The following is a 25,617-nucleotide window of genomic DNA, read 5'->3' as shown; positions in this document are numbered from 1 at the left end:
TATAACCACATTATGATGCATTATACATCGTAGTTTCAGATTCAGCTATCGGAGTGTTCAACTTGTAACTATGAGGTAAGAAAACGATTCAAAAGTTGAGGGGAAGTTTTTTATAGATAACTTGAAATGCTACGTTGACAGTTATTATCACAGTTTTGACAGTTAATTACAGTCAGTCCCTCAGAATATGGCTCTGTTCGTGGGCTGGATTTCAGGACCAAATAGATCCTTTCATCACGTCTTCAGTCAAACTGGTATCCTCAGTGTCCAACAGAAACAACAGCTGCCATAGAGGTCAAGGCTATAAAACTATTACTGAACACACCAAGCACTCAGGGACAACTTCCTAGTCATTTAAGAAATGACCAGTGGTGTAAAGTACGTAAGTAAAAATACTTTTAAAGTACTACTTAAGTAGTTTTTTGGGGTATCTGTACTTTACTTTATTTTACTATCAATATTTTTGACAACTTTTACTTAAAGTTGTCAAAAAAAGAAAATGATGTACTTTTTACTCCATACATTTTCCCTGACACCCAAAAGTACTCGTTACATTTTGAATGCTTAGCAGGACAAGAAAATGGCGATATTCACACACTTATCAAGAGAACATCCCTGGTCATCCCTACTGCCTCTGATCTGGCGGACTCACTAAACAGAGAACATCCCTGGTCATCCCTAATGCCTCTGATCTGGCGGACTCACTAAACAGAGAACATCCCTGGTCATCCCTACTGCCTCTGATCTGGCGGACTCACTAAACCACAAGTGCTTCGTTTGTTACAGATGTCTGAGTGTTCATTAACTTAAAAAATAAAAAATGGTTTACAAGTAATTAGAAATGATTCATACATTAACTTTTGATACTTAACTATATTTAAAAACAAATAGTTTTATACTTTTATTCAAGTAGTATTTTACTGGGTGACTTTCACTTGAGTCATTTTCTATTAAAGTATTTTTTACTTTTACTCAAGTGTGACAATTGGGTACTTTTCCCACCCCTGTGTAATGGTAGGATGACATTAGCTGGTCTATTTGATAATATCTAAACAGCGCTTTCTGCCATAGCGACACACCACTTCGTTGTTGTTGGAATCCCAGATTGCGCTTTAAATTAAAGTACAATATGTGTATGATATGAAACAGCTGTTCGCTGAGTAATGAGTCCACAGTCACAAAGGAAGTGTATGTAGGCCCGACATGTTTTTAATCAAAGCTCATTTTCACCATGAAAATCATATTTTATGCAACACGGGAAAATGATGTAAGACTTTGGTCTTGTTTATTCAGCAACTTCTTTGCCCTGTAAGAAGAAAATAATGGATGAGTATTAATAATGAACATGCAAAATATATGAATATATGTACAGTTAGAAATAATGTAATGAATGAAGCATTAAATGCTCAGTGTTAAGCTTTGATTTTCAATTTTGAAGTACCATCTTAGTTTGAATTAATCTATTTTTACCTGAAATGTGCTTCTTAGAGATCTTAAATACATTTTAGTGAGTGTAAAAGGTCAGTATTGACCTCTGAGAAGACTATATCATAGGTGGTGTTGATGTGGCCATATCTGAACATGAGTCAGGTATAGGTTTAGCAGCAGCTCCGTACCTTTCCAGTGTCGCGGGTCTTGGCTCTGAGCTTGTTGACTTGAGTCTCAGCGATGTCAGCACGCTCCTCAGCCTCCTCCAGCTCATGCTGAACCTTCCTGAACTTAGACATGTGGCTGTTGGCTTGTTCCTCCTGGGTGAGGAAAAGAGAGGGAGAGTGTAAAATCAGCATTCAAAGTTTGAAGCTTCAGGTAGCAAATCAATATAGTTTTTTTCTTGAGGTATTTTAAACTACTTTTTTTTGTTGTTGACAGATTTAGGATAGTATATAGGGAGATAGATGATCCAGCAGAGAGAATGAGTGGTGAAATGGGGGATCAAACCACTGCTTCCAGGGGCTTTCAGTGTCTATCATAAGTATTCACCCACCTTGGATTTCTTAACATTTTATTGTGTTACAAATTAAAATGAAAATGGATTTAAATTAGTTTTTTGTCAACGATCTACAAAACATACTCTGTAATATCAAAGTAGAAGAACAAGTAAAAAAAACAACATTTGTATTAATAAAAAATAAAAAACTATATCAGGACTAGATAGGTATTGACCCGCCAAGGTCAATACATGTTATAAACATCTTTAGCTGTGTCTTTATGCGTAAATCTCTGGATTGTGCAATATTTTCATAATTCTTCAAGATCTGTCGATTTGGATGTTGATCATTGCTAGACAGACATTTTTAAGTCTCGCCATCATTTTTCAAGCAGATATACAGTGGGGCAAAAAAGTATTTAGTCAGCCACCAATTGTGCAAGTTCTCCCACTTAAAAAGATGAGAGAGGCCTGTAATTTTCATCATAGGTACACTTCAACTATGACAGACAAAATGAGAAAGCAAATCCAGAAAATTACATTGTAGGATTTTTTATGAATTTATTTGCAAATTATGGTGGAAAATAAGTATTTGGTCAATAACAAAAGTTGATCTCAATACTTTGTTATATAACCTTTGTTGGCAATGACAGAGGTCAAACGTTTTCTGTAAGTCTTCACAAGGTTTTCACACACTGTTGCTGGTATTTTGGCCCATTCCTCCATGCAGATCTCCTCTAGAGCAGTGATGTTTTGGGGCTGTTGCTGGGCAACACAGACTTTCAACTCCCTCCAAAGATTTTCTATGGGGTTGAGATCTGGAGACTGGCTAGGCCACTCCAGGACCTTGAAATGCGTCTTACGAAGCCACTCCTTTGTTGCCCGGGCGGTGTGTTTGGGATCATTGTCATGCTGAAAGACCCAGCCACGTTTCATCTTCAATGCCCTTGCTGATGGAAGGAGGTTTTCACTCAAAATCTCACGATACATGGCCCCATTCATTCTTTCCTTTACACGGATCAGTCGTCCTGGTCCCTTTGCAGAAAAACAGCCGCAAAGCATGATGTTTCCACCCCCATGCTTCACAGTAGGTATGGTGTTCTTTGGATGCAACTCAGCATTCTTTGTCCTCCAAACACGACGAGTTGAGTTTTTACCAAAAAGTTATATTTTGGTTTCATCTGACCATATGACATTCTCCCAATTTTCTTCTGGATCATCCAAATGCTCTCTAGCAAACTTCAGACGGGACTGGACATGTACTGGCTTAAGCAGGGGGACACGTCTGGCACTGCAGGATTTGAGTCCCTGGCGGCGTAGTGTGTTACTGATGGTAGGCTTTGTTACTTTGGTCCCAGCTCTCTGCAGGTCGTTCACTAGGTCCCCCCGTGTGGTTCTGGGATTTTTGCTCACCGTTCTTGTGATCATTTTGACCCCATGGGGTGAGATCTTGCGTGGAGCCCCAGATCGAGGGAGATTATCAGTGGTCTTGTATGTCTTCCATTTCCTAATAATTGCTCCCAACAGTTGATTTCTTCAAACCAAGCTGCTTAACTATTGCAGATTCAGTCTTCCCAGCCTGGTGCAGGTCTACAATTTTGTTTCTGGTGTCCTTTGACAATTCTTTGGTCTTGACCATAGTGGAGTTTGGAGTGTGACTGTTTGAGGTTGTGGACAGGTGTCTTTTATACTGATAACAAGTTCAAACAGGTGCCATTAATACAGGTAACGAGTGGAGGACAGAGGAGCCTCTTAAAGAAGAAGTTACAGGTCTGTGAGAGCCAGAAATCTTGCTTGTTTGTAGGTGACCAAATACTTATTTTCCACCATAATTTGCAAATAAATTCATAAAAAATCCTACAATGTGATTTTCTGGATTTCTTTTTCTCATTTTGTCTGTCATAGTTGAAGTGTACCTATGATGAAAATTACAGGCCTCTCTCATCTTTTTAAGTGGGAGAACTTGCACAATTGATGGCTGACTAAATACTTTTTTGCCCCACTGTAAGTCAAAATCCAAAAGCTACCCACAGTTAATACGGAGCCACAGATAGACAAGCAGTTAAGAGCATACGGCCAGTAATCGAAAGGTTGCTGGTTTGAAACCCCCTAGACGACTAGGTGAAAGTCTGCCAGTGTTCCCTTGAGCAAGGCACCTAACCCTAATTGCTCTGGATGAGTGTGTCTGTTTAAAGAATGTGTTTGGTGCGAGTAGTTGTATTTGTCTGTAAGCTATTTTATCTTCATTTATAGGCTGTTAAAAATGTTTTTTAGTTGAGTGTATCAACCAACAGGTCCGGAACGATTCACTCATTTTTTGTTTTGCTTTTGTAGCCTCTTTTAGCGACCAATATGGCTGTAAGCAGAAGCCTGGCTTTGGCGTTTCTGTTTTACTCTACAAGTCAAAGTTTATCCCCCACTCCCGTTCCACCTACACCGAAAGAAGTGGATGGCGAATGGGATGGAAATCTTCCCATTCACAGTGTGTATTTCGGCCTTGAACAACTTTAGCGACATCTGATATCCCCGTTCCTCCTCTCCTTTCGTTTCTTTACTAGGCCACTCCGGAACGTTCACTTTCTTCTTGGTAAGAAACTCCAGTGTAGATATGTCCTTGTTTAAGGTTATTGTCAGCTGAAATATTAATTTCTCTCCCAGTGTCTGGTGAAAAGCAGACTGAATCTGTTTTTTCTCTAGGATTTTGTCTGTGCTCATCTATATTCCGTTTTTTTTCATCCTGAAAAACTCCCCAGTACTTGCCGATGAAAAGCATACTCGTAAAATGTTTATTCCTTTGCCATTTTTCTAACCTATCTACCAATCAGTGCTCTTCTTTGCGAGGCATTGGTTAAAGCCTAAACTAAACTGTTTGGATATTAAGTTTTGTAATGTCTACAAGGGGAAAAATATGTTTATCAATGTATAATGACTAAGTATGTGACTCACCGCCTCCTCAGCCTGCCTCTTGTAGGCCTTGACTTTCATCTGCAGCTTATCTACCAGGTCCTGAAGTCTGGCAACGTTCTTCTTATCCTCCTCGGTCTGTGGGACAAGATCAAAGAATCAATGCACCATAGTTTTAAACACAAACCTGTCTGTGTTAGTGTCAAGTTTGGGACGAAGGCACTTTCTGTTACCTGGTAGGTGAGCTCCTTGACTCGGCGCTCATACTTGCGGACTCCCTTGACCGCATCTACACCTCTTCTCTGCTCAGCCTCCACCTCAGTCTCGAGCTCACGAACCTTTGTGGAAGAAAGGCGTTTGTTTGAGGTGGTGAAATCAGACGTAACAATTCTTAGTACAACAGAGGTATATTCTTTTACCCAGTCAAGGAGGCACAATTGTTCTCTGTTCCTACAAACTATCACAATTTAATTTAAGGGATCTGTAATGATAACAGCTTTTCATTATCTAGCTGGGTTATTGAGAGAAAGTCATGACACAATGCTTCTGTGTATTTGCAAGATTAAATACATTTCCAGCAGTCAGTCTTTCAATCCACCTTAATCCACCCTGCTGTTAACTCACCCTGGACTCCAGTTTCTGGAGCTGCTTCTTGCCTCCCTTCATGGCCAGGTTCTCAGCCTCATCCAGGCGGTGCTGCAGGTCCTTGACTGTGACCTCCAGGTTCTTCTTCATCCTCTCCAGGTGAGAGCTGGTGTCCTGCTCCTTCTTCAGCTCCTCAGCCATCATGGCCGCCTGGAATCGTAGTTTGTTTAATTTATGCACCAATTGGCACCAATCGTAACGTCCCTCTGAGATCTTTGTTGTGGTAAACCATCCCAGCTACCATTGGCCCTTGGATACAAATCAAGTGAATGTAATTGAACAGTCACAAGGACTCACGTCAGTGATGGCCTTTTTGGCCTTCTCCTCTGCATTCCTGGCCTCCTGGACAATGTCTTCGACCTCTCCCTGCACCTGCACCAGGTCAGACTCCAGCTTCTTCTTGGAGTTCAGAAGGCTGGTGTTCTGGAGGAGGTAAAACCATTTTTTTGATTCTCAAGAGAACTTTCAAGTGACAAGGCAGAAATGGTATGCCTGGCTGAGTTTCATTAGAAATGGCTTTTGACCCATACCTGGGAGTGCAGCAGTCCAACACGCTCGCTGGCATCTACCAGCTCAGTCTCAGCCACTTTGCGGCCTCTCTCTGTCTGCTCCAGAGCAACTCTCAGCTCCTCGATTTCAGCCGCCATCAGACCGTTCCTGCGCTCCACCATGGCTGCCTGCTCCTTCATATCATCTGCGGCACGAACAGCGTCATCAAGGTGCAATTGGGCATCCTGGGGTTCACAATGACATGGGTTCATTAGGACTTGTGGAAGTAGAGGTGATTGGGTCATTGATATAAATGTTAATTGTTAAGAATTTCCCCAATATCTCTGCCTTTCTACACTATATTAGTCAACTCTATGTATTTCTCTGTTCTATTCTTTTCTACAGATTCACCAACAAATCTCTCCCCAGTCCCTTTACCTTGAGCTGTCCCTGAACGTTCCTCAGCTGTTTCTGGGCCTCAGCGGCCTGCCTGTTGGAGTGGCTCAGCTGGACCTCCATCTCGTTCAGGTCTCCCTCCATCTTCTTCTTCACCCTCAGGGCATCATTCCTGCTCCTGACCTCAGAGTCCAGGGTGCTCTGCATGGAGTCCACCATCCTCTGGCTGTTCCTCTTGATCTGCTCCATTTCCTCGTCCTTCTCAGCCAGCTTCCTGTCCACCTCACCCTTGATCTGGTTCAGCTCCAGCTGCACTCTCAGAATCTTGGATTCCTCGTGCTCCAGTGTTCCCTGGACAAAGAGAAGCAGTCAGGCGAATTGTGTTCAATACATTTGGATGTGTATAACACAAGGAATTAAATATATATGACGACAATAAACACCAATACAGGGATCGTGGCACTGTAGCTGGAGTTGCCTAGTGTACCACTTTAGTTGTATTGTTTGTATATCGTATTTTACATTTGTGTGACTGTCCTTGTCTATCAGTGTTTTGTTATTTGTTGTGTTTTGTGTTTTGTGTGGACCCCAGGAAGAGTAGCTGATGCTTTTGCAAAAGCTCATGGGGATCCAAATGATCAAATTAACACTGCTTATCCCATCAAACAGCTGTAGTTTGTACCTCAGCCTCCTCCAGAGCGGTCTGGATCTCAGACTTCTCTGTCTCCACGGTCTTCTTGGCCTTCTCCAGCTCATGGATGCTCTTGCCAGTCTCTCCGATCTGCTCAGTCAGGTCACCGATCTCCTCTGCACACACAAACACAGGAGCAGTTTAGACTTGGGAGATTTTCAGTGGGTATTACCAATGCAATGAAGTTGACATTGAATCATAATAATTACTGGGGCCGAGTTCCCTGCCATCCAGGACCTCTATACCAGCCGGTGTCAGTGAAGGCCCCAAAAATTGTCAAAGACTCCAGCCACTCAAATCATAGACTGTTCTCTCTGCTACCGCACGGCAAGCAGTACCGATGCATCAAGTCAGGAACAGACAGGACCCTGTTCTACTTCCAAGCCATAAGACTGCTAAATAGTTAGTCTGGGTAGCTATTGGTTACTAATCAAAAATCAAATAAAGAAAATCAAAGAAAATCAAATGTATTTATATAGCCCTTCGTACATCAGCTGATATCTCAAAGTGCTGTACAGAAACCCAGCCTAAAACCCCAAACAGCAAGCAATGCAGGTGTAGAAGCACGGTGGCTAGGAAAAACTCCCTAGAAATGCCAAAACCTAGGAAGAAACCTAGAGAGGAACCAGGCTATGAGGGGTGGCCAGTCCTCTTCTGGCTGTGCCGGGTGGAGATTATAACAGAACATGGCCAAGATGTTCAAATGTTCATAAATGACCAGCATGGTCAAATAATAATAATCACAGTAGTTGTCGAGGGTGTAGCAAGTCAGCAGTTACTATGTAACTATCTGTCTCTTTTTGCACTAAATCACCACGTGTTGCTGTTACTGTTTGTCTATGCTGTTGCCTAGTCACTTTAGGCCTAACTATATGCACGTATCTACCTCAATTACCTCGTACCCCTTCACATCGACTCGGTACTGGTATCTGGTGTATATAGACAAGTTATCGTTACTCATTGTGTATTTATTCCTCGTGTTGTTTTTTCTCTATTATTTCCTTGTTTTCTAGCTGCATTGTTGGGAAGGGCCGTAAGCACCTGTTTTTTACGAAGCATGTGACAAATACAATTTGATTTGATTCATGAATTAATCAGCACTTCATAGGGTCTTGCAAATCTAAATGCCCCCACTTCTTTGGGTTGTTCAAAGGGATACCAATTATAAGTTGAAAAAATTGAAATGTTAATTACACTAGTTAAACATGAGCTCAATAAAACTGCTGTCAAATGCTCACGTTGCAGGTTCTTGTTCTCTCTCTTCAGAGTCTCCAGATGATCCAGAGCCTCCTCGTAGGAGTTCTTCATCTTGAAGAGTTCAGTGCTCATAGAGCGAACCTCCTTCTGAGCTCCTTCCAGCTCAGCCTGACCCTCCTCATACTTCTGCTTCCACTCTGCCAGAACCTGGGGAATCAATGGGATTTTTATTAGGTCTTGATGAAGAGTTTGGAATCAGAAATATGCTACAATTATGCTACATTTGATCATACAGCAGACAGAAAATATCACTCTAAGTTGAGGATTATTAATGTTCACCTTGTCAAAGTTCCTCTGCTTCTTGTCGAGGTTGGCGGCCATTGCGTTGGCTCTCTCAACATCAATCATGAGGTCCTCCACCTCTCCCTGCAGCCTCTGCTTGGTCTTCTCCAGGGAGGCGCACTTGGAGTTGGTCGCCTCAATGGTCTCCTCAGCCTCCTGCAGACGCTGGGCCAGTTTCTTTCTGTTGGACGACAGAGGGTTTACAAACATTACAAATCAACGTAACATTTTTTTAGAGCCCCCTACCACTCACTATCCACACCCAATATTTGAGTTTTGCTGTTCCGTGCGACTCACTTGGACTCCTCCAGCTCCTCTGTGCGCTGGATAGCATCAGTTTCATACTTAGTCCTCCACTGAGCCACCTCACAGTTTGCCTTGGACATTCCACGTTGCAGCTCTGCCTTGGCCTCTTGCTCCTCCTCAAACTGCTCCCTCAGGAGGTCACAGTCATGGCGGGCAGACTGGACACCGTGGGCCAGTGCGTTTTTAGCCTTTGCGAGAGAAAGAGAGAAATACAAAGACTAAGAGAGATAGTAACACAAATGACAGTGGAAGTCTCTGAGGGTGGCCTAGTCACTGTCTATATCAGGGGTGGGCAATCATTTTGTCTCGAGGGCCACATTGGGATTTCAAAATTCCCTTACCTTGACCTCCTCCTCAATCTGCCTCTTCAGCTCCTCAACCTGCTGGGTGAAGGCCTGTTTGCCTCTGGTCAGCTGAGACACCAGGGATTCCTTCTCCTCCAGCTGGCGGCCAAACTCACCTGCAGGGACAGAGGGACATCTTGTTAATAGGGTCTTTGTTCTCTAAGATTGAAAATAGATTTTAAAGTATCGTAGGGCAATGTTAGGTGTTAAATAGTTGGGGTTTGGTAGGTTAATCCATTACAGTTACTAGTTACCTGTCAAATTGTAATCAGTAACGTAACTTTTGGTTTACCCAAACTCAGTAATTTAATCTGTTTACTTTACGTTACTTTTGGATTACTTTCCCATTAAGAGGCATTAGAAGCAGACAAAAAGCATCCATCAAACCCATTTGGTGTTTCATCATAGTGGTCTCTGAATTGTGGTCAGACTCGCTCAGGTGAAACTAACAAACTTGCTAGAAATCGAAATGAAGTCAATGTATTTTTTGCCAAACATCATTTCTCAATTTAAAAGTAATCAAATAAGTAATAATCTAGTTTTTTTAAAGTATTAGTAATCTGAATAAAATATTTTTTCTCATAATGTAACAAAGTGCTTTAAAGAGCGATCATTACAGTTTAAGTCAGAACAGTAGAAACTATGTGGACTGGACTACATGGATACAGCCCCCCAATACATGTTATTGTGTTTTACTGAAGAAATAATTGGTTTGTTGTTCATTGTTGATGATGGTACCATTTTCTGTCAGGAGTCTGGCCCTCTGTCCACTGATGTCGTTGACCTGGCGAACATTCTCATCATTCTTAGTCTTGATCTCACTCAGCTGGTCCTCAAGAGTACGACACATCTTCTCCAGATTGCCCTGTTAGTGAAACATGTTCCATCATTACTGTATATATGGGACTTCTGTCAACTTCAGTTCACTTGAATGGTAATGTAGTTGACTCTCCTCAACACTGCTTGATCAAACCATCACTACTCACCTTAGCCTTGGCGATGGCCTCCATGTTGCTGGAGAGGTCATCAATCTCCATCTTGTACTCACTCTTCTCCTTCTCCAGCTTCTGCTTGACGCGCTGCAGGTTGTCGATCTGCTCCCCGAGCTCAGCCACACTGTCGGCCTGCTTCTTGCGCAGAGCGGCGGCTGTGGACTCATGCTGCAGGGTGGACTCTTCAAGATCACGACGCAGCTTCTGGAACTCAGCCTCACGCTTCTTGTTCATCTCAATCTGAGCAGCAGTGGCGCCTCCGGCCTCCTCCAGCCTCTCGCTGATCTCCTCAAGTTCCCTGGAGAGATCGGCTCTCTGCTTCTCAACCTTAGCCCTGGCAGCACGCTCAGCTTCAATTTCCTCCTCCAGCTCCTCAATACGGGCCTAGAACAGTGGGCAGGAGCACGGTTGATGAACACCACAATACAGAAAACAATAATAGTATACATTTTTTTTAAACGAGTTCATACAAAACCAGTTACACTAATATATTCAGTAGATGGTGTCCCATGCGGGAACCAAAACCACAACGGTAAGAAACCTCATCTTCCAATCTACTGACCCACCAGCAAAAAATGTCTGCTACCAGAATATTATTTTACGAAATGTTTCAGGTGTGTCGTTTCCTGTACTGGAGCTGAGGTCCTGTACTGTACCTGGAGTTCCTTGATCTTCTTCTGTAGCTGAGCTCCCAGAGACTGCTCATCCTCTATCTTGCTGAGGAGCTGGGATGTCTCAAACTCCTTCCTAAGAAACACAAACACGTCGATTGGTTTCGGTTCGATAGAGTAAAGAGAGAGTATCATGTAAATGCTAATTCATAATTACAAGAATTAGTCAAGAACAACCATTATTGTCAATATGGCAGGTATTGTTTGTTTACTTCTTGATTTTCTCATCAGACTGCTGCTTGTCATTCTCCAGGTCCATTATGGACTCCTGGGCCAGTTTCAGATCTCCCTCCAGCTTTCTCTTGGCTCTCTCAAGGTCCATACGGACCTTCTTCTCTTGCTCCAGAGAACCCTCAAGCTACAACATAAAAATAGACATGTATTGTTCAAATCTAAACAACTGAAGATAATAACATCTTACATACTATCAAGGCCAAAATGTCAAACTCCACTCACGTCGTCCACTTGCTGTTCCAGCTTGGTCTTGGCCTTGGTCAGAGTGTTGACTTTGTCCTCCTCTGACTGCAGGTCGTCCAGTGTCTGCTGGTGGGCCTCTTGGAGGGCTTTCTTCTCCTTGGTCAGCTTGGCAACACTCTCATCCAAAGACGCCATCTCCTCTGTCAGGTTTTTAACCTGAAAACGGCCACAACAAAATGTGTCTTTGTTCACTTCACCACAAAGGGGAGATTTAGTTTCATATGTATTGCATTCATTTAATTCAGATTAGAAATGTGTCAACAAGTACTGTTCTATAGATTCAACACTAGGTGGTAGTGTACTCCATGCCAGTGTACTGAATGGAAGTCATAAACAAGTAGGAGCAGAACATGCAATGAATGTGGGGAGTACCACTATTTGTGTCTTAATTTTTCCTGCACCCACAATACATCTGGAATTCTATTTCTGTTGAACTATGTTTTGAGTTGATTATGGTTTTGGTTTGACTGTCTATTGTAAGACACAAGACCTTGTTTTCAGTGGCGTGCTTCTCCTTCTCCACTTTGGCCAGGGTGAGCTCCAGGTCATCAATGTCCTTCTTCAGCTCAGAACACTCATCCTCCAGCTTCCTCTTCTTGGCAGTCAACTCAGCATTCATCTCCTCCTCATCCTCCAGCCTCTCTGTCGTCTCTTTGAGTTTGGCCTCCAGCTGGATCTTGCTCTTGATGAGCCCCTCACACCTTTCCTCAGAATCGTTCAGATTCTCTGATTCCTGATTTCAGAACAGGAGAAAAATCATCCTCCTCACTCTGTTTATCAAAATATAGATTTGATTTCGTCAAAAAAGTATAAACAAATCAATATAAATAATTAAAGAATAATTAAATGTGTGCTCGTTTGTGTATTCATGTGTATGAAAATATGATCTTATGAGGATCATTTCTCACTCACAGATGCAACTTGGAGTGCCAGGTCGTTCTTCTCTTGCAGCATGGACACCATCTTCTCCTCCAACTCCTTCTTCTTGGCCAGAGCCTTGGCCAGGTCTGTCTTCATCTTGTCGAAGTTCTCCTTCATGTTGGCCAGCTCCTTCTCAGTCTCAGCGCTCTTCAGCAGGGGCTTGATCTTGAAGTACACCTTCATCCATGGCCAGGTTTTCACATTCATGAATGAACGGATGTTGTACTGGACGGTGAAGATGGCATCTCTGGTCAACAGAAAGGATAGAGTGGCATGGTGAGTGACATGCTTAAAGCTACATTCTGGGATTTGAAGAAGAACAACCCCCCGCCCCTCCAACACTTTGTGTATACAGCTGAGGAACGGGGCTAAGGAAATGGAACAACTCTTAAAATCATAGACAGAGTTCTAGATGCAACGACTGACAGGTCATGCTTAAATCAGGAGGCATTTTATGTTATTTAATAATGAATGGGTAAATATCACCAATATAAATGACAACTGAACAGCTTTGCCAAATCCCAAACTGCAGCACTAATAGAGCATTATAAGACCTACGTTCTCATTCTGATCAACTGTAAAAAACAGCATTTACAGTATGTGATCATAATGCATTACATACAGCAGGTCCACAGAAAGCTTTGTCTACTCTTCCTCACCTCCTCTCCATCATCTTGGTGAACTCTTTTCTCATGAGGAATCCACGGCTGAGAGCCTGGACCATGCCGACCAGAACGGCCAGCTTATCATCTCTCATCTCCTCCAGGACACCCAGCAGACCGGCTTTGAAGAACACCTGAGACACAGGTAAACATGGCCATTAGAACCACAGTCAGATGGTGACAGATAGAAAGGGTTGGATCAAAACAGGGGAACAACACCTCTAGATTCATTTGAACATAAACAATGCAATGCTAACAAACAAACCATGGGATAGCTTGTTTAAAAGTTGTAAGTTCTTGCAGAGTTGTAGATGAATAATGTACACAGATACAGATAACTGAAGCCATACCACTCTAACTCAATGCACATGATAATGAGTTGAGTTTATATACTTGTATGAATTTGAAGAAAACAATTGTTCAATGTTTTTCCACCTTTTTCATAAGTTTAAAGGTCAATCAGCAGTTGAAGCATTAACAAAGATTCCTCCCTGCCCCTTTTTCAGTAAAAAAGAGAAGGATGGGGCTGGAGATATGTAACCACTCTCAAATAGACATGGTATGGATGCAAGGACTGACCATCCATGCTATTACATGATAGGTTGAACCATGTTTTGAGGCTATACAGTGTTAGTTTACATTTACTTAGTTTACAAACCATTGGAGTAAAACAAGCATATACTTTGGGTTCTACAGTTGAACTAAGCTCATGAGGCATTAATAAGTTATATTCTTCCAGAATCAATGGGTACAAATCATTAATGTATCATTCAAAAAATGGATGCAACTGCAGATTGACCCTTTAAATGAAGAAGAAGGAATGAAAGGATGGATAAACCAACTGGACAGATGTTGAATGGTTCATGTTTAAATCATCATTGAAGTTGTGTTTGGATGTCAGCTTTTGCTGGCGGTATTTGACTGACCTTGGTGTGTCCAAACTTGTAATCGTCGTGATTTATATCAATGGACCCAAGCAGCTTCTCAGAAGCCTTCTTGTTGTCCATGAACTGGCCCTCGGGGATGACACTGGCATTCAGTACTTTGTACCTGAATGAGGAGACATTGTTATCATATTTCAAGTTGTAATGGGTTGGTTATATTACATAAAAGCTAAGCCTATTCTGATGCTGGGATTGCCCTTGGAGAATTGTGTGTGTGTGTGTGTGTGTGCTGTGTGTGTGTGTTGTGTGTTGTGTGTGCATTTGTGTTTTGTGTGAGTGTACCTCTGCTTGAAGTCAGCATAGATGATTCTGCTGGGGAAGCCCTTTCTGCAGATCCTTATCCCCTCCAAAACACCATTACACCTGAGCTGGTGGATAACCAGGAAGTTCTCCATCAGACCTGGAAAAACAAACCAAGTCTCTTTAATACTTATTAACAGATTAAAGGATTGGGCTTGTTAAGGTTACTCATACTCTATAGATAAGATGTAATATTCAAGTCAATATTTCTTGTACCTGGAGTCTTTGACTCGTTGGGGATCAGGCAGCGCACAAAGTGAGGATGAGTGCTCCTCAAGTTGGTCATCAGCTTTTGTAAGTTCTCCTGGAAGAGGGTTACAAACCATTTTCTCAGAAATCATTTATGATAATCAATGCACCTTTTGGAGGACTGAATATAGACATTTCAATAGCTCACCCTGAACTGGGAGGACACAGTCTGCATGGAACCACCCTTCTTCTTGCCTCCTTTCTTGGTTGTATCTGTTCAAATGTGGATAAGTTAAAGATCATTAGAAATGAGATAATCAAATGCAAATGCTGCCAATGAGATTGTGCAAAATAACACCTATTGAATAAGTAAATTATCCCAGTAAAAAACCCTGATAAATTGCGATACATTCAAAGAATGTAAAGCATTGGTCACCAACAGGTCGATCGGGATTTTGAACCGTTTCATGTCTGAAGGCTGAGAGCAAATCAACTGCACGTATAGGCCTACCGCTGGCCAATCAGATAGCTCAGAGCACCGTCCCTGTACAGTTTCCTCGAGCCATAGATTGTAAAAAGAAGAATCGGAAGCACAACAAAGTTCCTACTTTGAGATGTAAAAACGATTGAAACCATGACTAGAGAGAGACTCAACGAATACAGCAGAGAGATGCTGTTTTAATGAGTTAGTTCATGTTTAAGTTGTTATTCAACACGTTGTTCAACACTTTTATGAGACATAAAATGTTAACTCTCCCTACTTCCACTCTAGCTACAACCAGCACTGCAGCTGTAATGAATGAGAAGAGCAAAGTGTTCTGATACGCTTGTGTCTTATTTAATATCGAGGAATATTTCACTATTTCTCTGATCACAGCAGTAACAACATGATTTGGTGCATGAGGCAGAAATAATGCAGTGCGACTTGAGTTTCACCATCAGCTGGAAGACTGGGTCCCCTTTTCTCTTTACGGAGGGAAGGAGAGCGGAGGGACAGTGAGTCGGGGGAGAGGCAGCATCACCTCTGCTCCCTCCCTCCCCTCAGACTGACTATCAGATGCAGGCCGACAGTCCAGTAAAAATAAAGGAAACTATTATGCTCACTCAGCTGTGGATCACAAGTAATACGACAAATGATCTATTACCAGTGTGATCATATACCCATTTTCTTTCTATATATATATATAATTTCAAAATGGTCTGAGAAGAATCACATTGGCAGGGCCATTCCAGTATAACCTATATACAGTGATACTATATTGGGCCTATAGCCTACTGAACAAACCTCATTGCTACAGAACTGTTTTTAATTGGTGAATGTTGCATAGGCTTGTGTTTTCCAAGTCATGTTAAAAACATCTCAGCAGGATATCTTGGCCTGCATTTTGACTCAGAAAGTGATCTTGACTCTGAAAAGGTTGGTGGCCACTGCTCTAAAGACAATGTGGGTCTGAGTTGTAACTATCGCTTAATTGAATCTTTTGACTTGATGCTGAAATGACTTAAATGTAAATGCTGGTCTTACCCTCAGGTGGTGCAGCGGGATACAGTGCAGCCAACAGTTTGACTGAGGACTTCCCGTACATCTGAATAACTGAGTCGTTCAGGGGGTCCTTGTTCTTCTCCAGCCAGCCAGTGATGTTGTAGTCCACAGTGCCGGCGTAGTGCACCAGGGAGAAGTGGGCCTCTGCCTTGCCTTTGGCAGGCTTGGGCTTCTCATATGCCTTGGTTTTGCCAAGATGCTGGTCGTTCAGCTTGTTCTTGAAGGTAGTGTCTGAAGCCTTGGGGAACATGCACTCCTCTTCAAGGATGGAGAAGATGCCCAATGGCTTTACAAAAAGAGATGGATATCAAATTAGTGATTTTACATTTAGGATCACATGTATTCCTTTAGCAAACATCATTTTATAGGATTACATTCATTTAGGGGGACATGATAGGAAACATATTGAGTTCTCAACAGTCAGATATGTTGTACTATTATTCTAATATCTATCAATGTGCTCCCTATGAGCTTTGCTGTTGCATCCCATTATAATCCTTACAGACAACTGACCTTCTCAATAAGCTCAATGCAGGCAGCCAAGTCCATGCCGAAGTCAATGAAGGCCCAGACGATTCCCTCCTTCTTGTACTCCTCTTGTTCCAGGACGAACATGGTGTGGTTGAAAAACTGTTGCAGTTTCTCATTGGTGAAGTTGATGCAGAGCTGCTCCATGCTGTTGTACTGTTGATGGAATTTCAGAAGGGATCATTTCATCATACACGGCTGTAATCCTTCTCAATCACAACTAATTGTCTTGTTCTGGTCTCAGACTCACATCAAAGATCTCAAATCCGGCAATATCGAGCACACCGATATAGAACTGTCTTGGATTCTTGGTGTCCAACATCTCGTTGATACGGATGACCATCCACAAGAACATCCTCTCGTAGATGGACTTGGCCAAAGCCATGACTGCATTATAAACCTGCAAAGATAATACCTCAAATTAATACATGAGATATTGACCATGTCCAGTGATAATGTTGGGAAAAACAACATAAGTATTTTTTAAAAGCAATGCAATTGTCCCCAAAATATTTCAGGTAGTAAGAAAATGTCTGATGCTGTGTTTAACCGCCCTACCTGAGGCACAGTCTGTCCCTTGGTCACGTACTCGTTGCCGACCTTCACTCTGGGGTAGCACAGACACTTCAACAACTCAGCTGAGTTCAGGCCCAGCAGGTAGCCGATTTTATCAGCCACTGGAGAGAGAACCAACAACGGATCACTTGATTGTGATGTCTTTTATAGGTTAAGTTTTCATTTTCACCCACATCCATTATTCAAATCATTTCTGGAGGTTGGAATTTGGTCTCAAATGTATTTCCTGCCTGACTCATGTGGCACCGCCTGTCTTGGTCGTTTCCCTGTAAAAGGACCAATGAGCACCAACTCGGGAAGTTCATAGGAGGATGTCAAATTGGGTGTCAAATGAAAGCTAAGAGTCTATCTTTTTCTAGAAATAAAGGAATATATATATATATATATATATATATATATATATATATATATATATATGTTTTACCATTTGCCATCCTGAAAATGAGGAATAAGCAAACGCTTTTATTTCTGGTCAAACAGGTGGACAAGTTGTCTTGTAAAACAGCTGGCAGAAAAAGTCATAAAAGGTATTAGAAATACAACTAATATCAACACTTAGATTTTGTTTTGGAGAAATGTTTCTGCCTTCTGTAAGTTTCAAAAACATTGCCTTGTGCTTTAAAATTCTGTTACCTCATGAGGAGGGAGAACAATGAAACTTTACAGAATTAACAAGTAAAAGTGGACCTACCAATTAGTTAGTGTTTTTACTCATATCAATTTTGTTTATGAAATATTCATCAGTAACAGAATTCCTTGAACGAAATTGAATTGGCTACAATGGGAAATCAGAGTAGTTATAATCCACAGTTCGGTTCACAAGTTTGTACAGTACAGTAGTGTATAGTACAGTACAGTAGTGTATAGTACAGTACAGTAGTGTATAGTTCAGTACAGTAGTGTATAGTTCAGTACAGTAGTGTATAGTACAGTACAGTAGTGTATAGTACAGTACAGTAGTGTATAGTTCAGTACAGTAGTGTATAGTACAGTACAGTAGTGTATAGTTCAGTACAGTAGTGTATAGTACAGTACAGTAGTGTATAGTATAGTTCAGTACAGTAGTGTATAGTACAGTACAGTAGTGTATAGTTCAGTAGTGTATAGTTCAGTACAGTAGTGTATAGTACAGTACAGTAGTGTATAGTACAGTACAGTAGTGTATAGTTCAGTACAGTAGTGTATAGTATAGTTCAGTACAGTAGTGTATAGTACAGGACAGTAGTGTATAGTTCAGTACAGTAGTGTATAGTACAGTACAGTAGTGTATAGTATAGTTCAGTACAGTAGTGTATAGTACAGTACAGTAGTGTATAGTACAGTACAGTAGTGTATAGTTCAGTACAGTAGTGTATAGTACAGTACAGTAGTGTATAGTACAGTACAGTAGTGTATAGTTCAGTACAGTACAAAGTTGAAAACACAAGTTGAGTACTCTATAATGTACTATACTGTATTGTATTGAACTATGCTCTACTCTACTGTACTATAATGTGCTGTACTGTGATGTCCAAAGTCGTTATGTTCCCCTAACCCGAACACCTCTCCCCTAATTGGAGTAAACTAATGGACAACAACACTCAGGCTTCTTATTCCAGCTCATACATACTATATGCATTTCATGGATATTTTACAATACTTATCTTTTGTTTGTTTTTAGTCCCATCCTTTAGCTTCCCCCCCATCTATCTCTGAACACCATCCAGTTTCTATTTGACATATATTTTTAACTGTGCTGTGATGCGTCACAAAAGTACTGAACCTTTCTATTCTCAGAGTTTCTAAATATTGTAAATTAAATAAAAACTTTTTTGCTAAGAGGATTATTATATTATTGATTTACTATGACTTTTCAAATCACCCAGCAGTGTTATTTGCAGACATCGTTGAATCTTAATTCAGAGCAGATATTTAAGAGTGTTTTTGGAAAAAGTGGGCACAGATAAAACTGAGGGAGATTTTAACTAAATTCTTGTTACCAAACATTGCATCTGCACAGTTCTTCCTGTAAATGTGTTTTTGTTTGATGTTCAGTGTAAATTGTTGAAAGTGTTTATTGTACATAGAGTTTAATGGTTTGTTAAACTGTAAAATGTATGATTTTTGTTTGTCATACATTTTAAATGAAAATCTCAACACAATTCCATTAACGTGGAATTAACTTCTTACGTGTTGTATTTCTACGTTGGGGACTGGGAAAGGGACTAATGCTTTCCATATCTTACGTCTATGAGTGGGACTCACCCTCTGTTCCATCTGACTCGGCCTGCTCCTCACGCTGCTTCTGCTTGAATTTCAAGTTGCCATGGTGCATTACAGCTCCTGTCAGCTTGTAGATGGCCATTTTCTCATCGTTAGAGAAGCCCAGGATTGTAATTGCATCCTGGTATTAAAGAGAAAGTACAACAGTGAAAAACTGAACGGTAGATAACTCAGTTACAGTTCTGTGTTCAGTCCAGAACAAATGGGATGGTTAGAATTAACTGGCTTCTCTGTTCCACATGATTGCTCTTGGCCAACACACTAGTATATGACAGCACAACAAGAGTTTTACACAGTTCCACAGGGCACTTAGAGGCAGTCTCTTGTGGAAGTCTTACAGGTATGTGCCTCAAGGTGAAGTGTGAAGGCATGACGAGTGGCCTTGAAGCACATGCCTAACTAACACAAGGTGCCCAGCTGCTATCAAGCTGGATTTGCGCAATGCATTCAGTGTGTATTGTGGTCCTTATTCATTCCATATCTAGCTTTTGGTTCACACTTTGTATCACTCACATCGGTGGCATCCAGCTCGACCTTGTCGTCGATGCTGGCCACACTGATCTGACCCTGGCTGATCATGGGGAAGTCGTAAGGGTTGGTGGTGATGAGCGTCATTTCTGTGGACAACGGAGAATGGCTTGTCAGTTAAACCTCTTAGAATTCTGCTGTCCTACCTTTACAGTATCTCTCCCTCCTTTACTCAATAGATGGACTCAAGGATACATGCAGTATATAATACAGAGCATCAAAAGGGGGGGACTGAGGCTCCTGGACTAGTGCATCACAGTGCGTTACTTGATCTTTCCCATGAAAGACCTTGAAAGACCTGACCCATGTTTAGATACCTTGTTACCTTGGATGTACTCATTGTAATAATATTACCAGTGTGGACTAGGAAACATTTTAATAAGTTCCACAGATGGAGGTGTGAATAATTTCCTTACCAACTAACTCAGGTTTGTGGTTGGTCATCATCTGGTAGAAGATGTGGTAGCCTCGCTCAGCGGGCAGCTGGAAGGCCACTCTGGACTTCTCTAGCAGGTCTGAGAGAGAGAGAGAGAGAGAGAGAGAGTGAGACAGAGAGTGAGACAGAGAGAGGGAGAGAAAAAAGAGAGAGAGAACATAAGATAACATTACATTTGATGATTCAATCTCCAACAAATATTCTGTTTGATTTAAGGAAAGCATTGAGAAACAAGGAAAATCAACTCACAGGTCTCAATATCTGCTTTAGCCAGTTTCCCACCTTGGAAGTGAATCCTGATGAATTTACCCTGTAGTAGAGCATGGCGGACAGAAATAGGTCAACTAAATACATCTAGCATTTTACTTTGATAAACCCCTTGAAAAGTTACAGTTTGTTGAACATCTATTGACGAAACTATAGAGCACCACAGTATCAGTCATAATACCCATAAAACCTAGCGGTCAAACAGGGAAATGGTTCCAAACGTTTTTACACCATTCATTTCCCCAATAGTGGATTTTAGCGTGTAGTTTTGATAACCGTGTAAATCTATCTACGACAAGGTGACTTTTAGCGAAATATATTTGCCTGTATTTACCCACAACAAATGAAATGCTAATTAACTGCTAATGTGGCTATCATAAAGAACTACAGATGCCATGATGATCTGGACGAGACTGCCTAATTTAGGCAAAGGTCAGAATCTCTGGATAAACTATCTACTGTTAGCTAAATTTATTAATTAATAAATTGGCTACATTTATTTAAATGGTACATTCTGTCTTGTATAAGTTATAAATTGACACAATAGCTGTTAGCGAAGGTGTCAGCTAGAGATGACCAGCAGGAGCTTGCAGGGATTTGTAGTTGTTCATGATGTCTACTTTGATGCTAATTAGCATTTTGAAATCTGAGAGTAGATAGAGACAGATATATTGATTAAAGTCACCTTTTCTGATTTACATGGTTATAAAAACGTCACACCTGGGTAAGCCTACACGGAGCACAAAACTTATTTTAACTGTTGCTAAAATCCCCGATGGGAGAAATAAATGGTGGAAAAACGATTGGAAGCATTTCCCTGTTTGACCGCTAGGTTTTATGGGTATTATGGCACCTATAGGGAACAACTAAAATATTTTTTCCAATTGAAGGTCACTTCCACAGTATGCCCTTCATACTTACAAAGCGCGACGAGTTGTCGTTCCTCACTGTCTTGGCATTACCGTAAGACTCCAGCAGAGGGTTAGCTGCAATGATCTGATCCTCAAGAGACCCCTGATTGAGACAAACACAAGTTGCTCAGAAACTATCAAACACTTGACTTAAAACAGGATTCACCGCTTGAAAGAAAGTTTACACAGAACACCGAACTGAAATGTGTTACCTTCATTTTGCTGGGGTCTACTTCCTTCTTGACTCCAGAAACTGCAATGGTGGCGAAGTACTGGATGACACGCTTGGTGTTGACAGTCTTTCCTGCACCGGATTCTCCGCTGGTTTATATAACAGAGAAAGATGGGTTTAGTCACATGTTTGAGTGTCAGATTGGCTTTCACACAGAAATAGCTTTGAAAAATACACTGCCGACACGTTTTCTAACATAAGTAAATAATTAATAAATATTCCCACTCATCGAGTCATTGTTACGCATAGCCTAATCAATTCATAATGTCCTGTATTTCATAACACCCAGTCATTACTACAGATAGCCTAATCCACTCATAATGTCCTGTATTTCATAACACCCAGTCATTACTACAGATAGCCTAATTCACTCATAATGTCCTGTATTTCATAACACCCAGTCATTACTACAGATAGCCTAATCCACTCACGACATATCAGAATAGAAACACTTTCTCAAGTGAAATGATAGAAAACAACTTACGTAATCAGGACGGACTGGTTCTCCTTATCTGGAACCAAAAAACATGTAGCTTATTATAATCAATCAACATTAGGAGTACATCATTGTATTCATAAGCATCATCATGAATTTCATTTTGGAATATTTTCCATTCAAGGATAGTGAAATGAGAGATTCCCAGCAGACTGTTCTAATTTAGACTAGAAGACAGTAGATTCCATCCATCCATCCATATCTCCATGAGAGCTCGTACCAATCATCATGAACTGGAAGGCGTTGTCAGAGACGGAGAAGATATGGGGTGGAGCCTCCATCCTCTTCTTCCCTCTGTAGGCGTTGACAACGACTTCGTCGTACACGGGGAGCCACTTGTAGGGGTTCACCGTGGCACAGAAGAGCCCAGAGTAGGTCTGGATGAAAGGGATCCAATTAGGCGATTAGCAAAGTCAGATTGACTTTTACCTATATTTATGTGAGGATGTGGGTGTACTATGGTATACTAATGTGGGTCTACTGTATTAGTATGTTTTGGTTTTTACTGTTCATTTATGTGTAGTACTGTATGTGTGTATTTATTAGGTTAATTTACAGTGTGTATGTTTATGCAGGTTTCTTACATAGATCATCCATGCTGCATAACGCTCTTTGAGGTTATACAACACAGAGGCTTCATTCAGGTAGGTCATCATGGCCATGTCCTCAATCTTGTCGTACTTCGGGGGGTTCATCTGGTAGATGTCTGCTTCTTTGAACTCTTTATCCTGAAACAGTCAGAAATCTAGATTACACACGGATCTAACTGGTCATTACTCAATGCTTTTTGCTCATTAAATACAAGTTAAATATTTTTTTTTAAATGCATACCAAAATTTAATCCAAGTACTTTGTTTTCACCCACTGACAAATAAATGGTGATTCTTGAGTTGTCATTATCAATAATTCCACACCATTTTGAAATAGCAGCAATAAAAATGGTTTGTTTGAAGGTTATATTCTGCTTAAAAAAGAACAAAGAAATGCTCATAAATCTTTTTTTGTTACTGATTTAATATTGGCTTTTGGAATGGTTTTGATTTTTTTTTAACTTGAATACTTTTCAGATCAGACTTACCACTGTAAGTATATGTATATATATATGTATTTAACTTCAATACTTTTCAGATCAGACTCACCACTTTGGTGCCGTCAGCATTTATGACTTTGACAGTACACTTCCCCTCTGTCCTGCCAGTGATCAAACCCTTAAGGTACAGCTCCTTGACGTCTGTCACATAGCAGGCGTTCTTTGAATCAAAGGGTGCGGCTTGTGCCTCCATCCTCTCCCTCTCGGGTTTACGAAGGTACAAGGCAGCCTTGCCGTAGATCTGCATCTCCGCGTCCGTACTCATGGTGACGGATCACTAGGAAAGAGATGAAACAAGAAACATGATTGACTCTGTGGTGCTTCCTCCACAGTCAACAGAGTGAGCGGTACTGTATCTCACACAGAATTTTTTAAAAACTTTTTATGTGAAGACAAACCATGTCTCACCTTCTTTTTCCCCTCCTACAGTTGAATTTGTACGTTTTGGAGGACCCTGTGAAACATTAGGGTGTTGTGAATACGCACAAGTCTAAAGCCCTGTAATTTAGCCCCTGAAGGGTAAGAAACATTTTGAATGGCATCATTCAACTCCATCATTACAGCCATGTCCAATTCAGCTACAGGTCAACTGGTAACTTTCATTTTCCTACTTTACTGTGCATTCTGTCAAGTAGCCCTGACAATCCAGTGATATTCTAGACCACCACCTGAATTTACAAACACATGCAGGTGCAGCACTTTTGACCTTGAATGAAAGTGACAGATTTGAAGCAAAACACATTTAAAGTAAAATGTTACAAATTACATTTTAAATTAATGCCGATTGCATACCGTGAAATCTTATAAGACATGAAAAACTTTTTTTTTAAATTATGAACTCAAACAGTGCAGTTAGCTACCGCCTCAGATGCTGAGCGCAAATATGAGACAAATGTAAAAATCTAAGGAGTCTTACCACAGAGGAAGAAGGTATCTGACTCACGGATACTGGGGCCTCAGCCTCCTTATATCTGGTTGGAAAGGACAACCAAGCAGAAGTTAATTATGGACCACTCTGGTAAAGGAAATGGATTGGATGAGAGACCTCCATGTGTCTGTGTCTCTCTAGTCCCACCCACTTCGAGGAGCACCACACTCCTTATTCTTTTACCAGTGATTGTTCTAGACTATTCTGAGACCTTAAGGAGGATCAGGTTGCCTACTGCAGGAATGTCTACAACTGACATGTCCATCTAACTTGCTACTAGAGTAGAGCCTTGTGGCTGACCTTGAGCTGCTGTACATACTAAACTTGTACACACTGTAATTTACATAAATATAACACAATGCTTTAGTTTAGAACTTGACCTACTGCTTCCATGTAAATCTCAGACTGAGAAAAATGACATTTGCGATCTCCCGCTGTCTGCAAGTTTGGCCAATGGCATAACACCTTATCGACATGAAATTCAACCACCATTATTTATTTTTTACCTTTATTTAACCAGGCAAGTTAAGAACAAATTCTTATTTTCTGAGTACATAAACGTTAGAATAGATATTTCTGAAGAGTCTAGTTGAAGCAACACCAACCCTGTTACACTACCCCAAGTCTGTTGACTGAGTAGTGTGTCTGTCAGGGTGTTGGGTACACGGACTTTAAAATGACACATTTTCACCGTAAAAAATAAAGACTTGTATTTTGAAGATTCCTTATGAATGACGCTGGACACATGTGTTTTGATTGTTACAATGAATGGTACTGCAAAGCTTAAAGGTTTTATGAATGGTACTACAAAGCTTAAAGGTTTTATGAATGGTACTACAAAGCTTAAAGGTTTTATGAATGGTACTGCAAAGCTTAAAGGTTTTATGCATGGTACTACAAAGCTTAAAGGTTTTATGAATGGTACTACAAAGCTTAAAGGTTTTATGAATGGTACTACAAAGCTTAAAGGTTTTATGAATGGTACTACAAAGCTTAAAGGTTTTATGAATGGTACTACAAAGCTTAAAGGTTTTATGAATGGTACTACAAAGCTTAAAGGTTTTATGAATGGTACTGCAAAGCTTAAAGGTTTTATGAATGGTACTACAAAGCTTAAAGGTTTTATGAATGGTACTACAAAGCTTAAAGGTTTTATGAATGGTACTACAAAGCTTAAAGGTTTTATGAATGGTACTACAAAGCTTAAAGGTTTTATGAATGGTACTACAAAGCTTAAAGGTTTTATGAATGGTACTACAAAGCTTAAAGGTTTTATGAATGGTACTACAAAGCTTAAAGGTTTTATGAATGGTACTACAAAGCTTAAAGGTTTTATGAATGGTACTACAAAGCTTAAAGGTTTTATGAATGGTACTACAAAGCTTAAAGGTTTTATGAATGGTACTACAAAGCTTAAAGGTTT

The 25,617-nt window shown here is 40.8% G+C and overlaps 1 protein-coding gene across 1 annotated transcript; it reads right to left on the bottom strand.

Moving 5' to 3' along the window:
* Window positions 1-1,187: 1,187 nt before the first annotated feature.
* Window positions 1,188-24,205, bottom strand: LOC139560669 (myosin heavy chain, fast skeletal muscle-like). The gene is made up of 41 exons (XM_071377668.1): window positions 24,183-24,205; window positions 23,675-23,720; window positions 23,316-23,543; window positions 22,761-22,904; window positions 22,397-22,553; window positions 22,165-22,192; window positions 21,661-21,769; window positions 21,459-21,551; window positions 20,520-20,580; window positions 20,251-20,349; window positions 19,820-19,923; window positions 19,289-19,427; window positions 17,027-17,145; window positions 16,719-16,868; window positions 16,454-16,624; window positions 15,923-16,226; window positions 14,606-14,670; window positions 14,425-14,512; window positions 14,191-14,308; window positions 13,891-14,014; window positions 12,962-13,098; window positions 12,294-12,549; window positions 11,872-12,114; window positions 11,361-11,537; window positions 11,117-11,262; window positions 10,890-10,980; window positions 10,228-10,617; window positions 9,980-10,106; window positions 9,239-9,357; window positions 8,889-9,085; window positions 8,589-8,772; window positions 8,291-8,456; window positions 7,044-7,168; window positions 6,404-6,712; window positions 6,007-6,210; window positions 5,774-5,899; window positions 5,456-5,626; window positions 5,065-5,169; window positions 4,874-4,969; window positions 1,617-1,748; window positions 1,188-1,306 (listed from the first exon to the last, which is right to left on the bottom strand). Exons 3-41 carry the CDS (start codon window positions 23,529-23,531, stop codon window positions 1,286-1,288), a joined length of 5,811 nt encoding a protein of 1,936 aa, XP_071233769.1. The 5' UTR covers window positions 23,532-23,543; window positions 23,675-23,720; window positions 24,183-24,205; the 3' UTR covers window positions 1,188-1,285.
* Window positions 24,206-25,617: the final 1,412 nt, after the last annotated feature.

The sequence above is a fragment of the Salvelinus alpinus genome, chromosome 30 (genome assembly GCF_045679555.1).
Source record: "Salvelinus alpinus chromosome 30, SLU_Salpinus.1, whole genome shotgun sequence".
NCBI lineage: Eukaryota > Metazoa > Chordata > Actinopteri > Salmoniformes > Salmonidae > Salvelinus > Salvelinus alpinus.
This window is presented reverse-complemented; position numbering and strand designations above follow the sequence as displayed.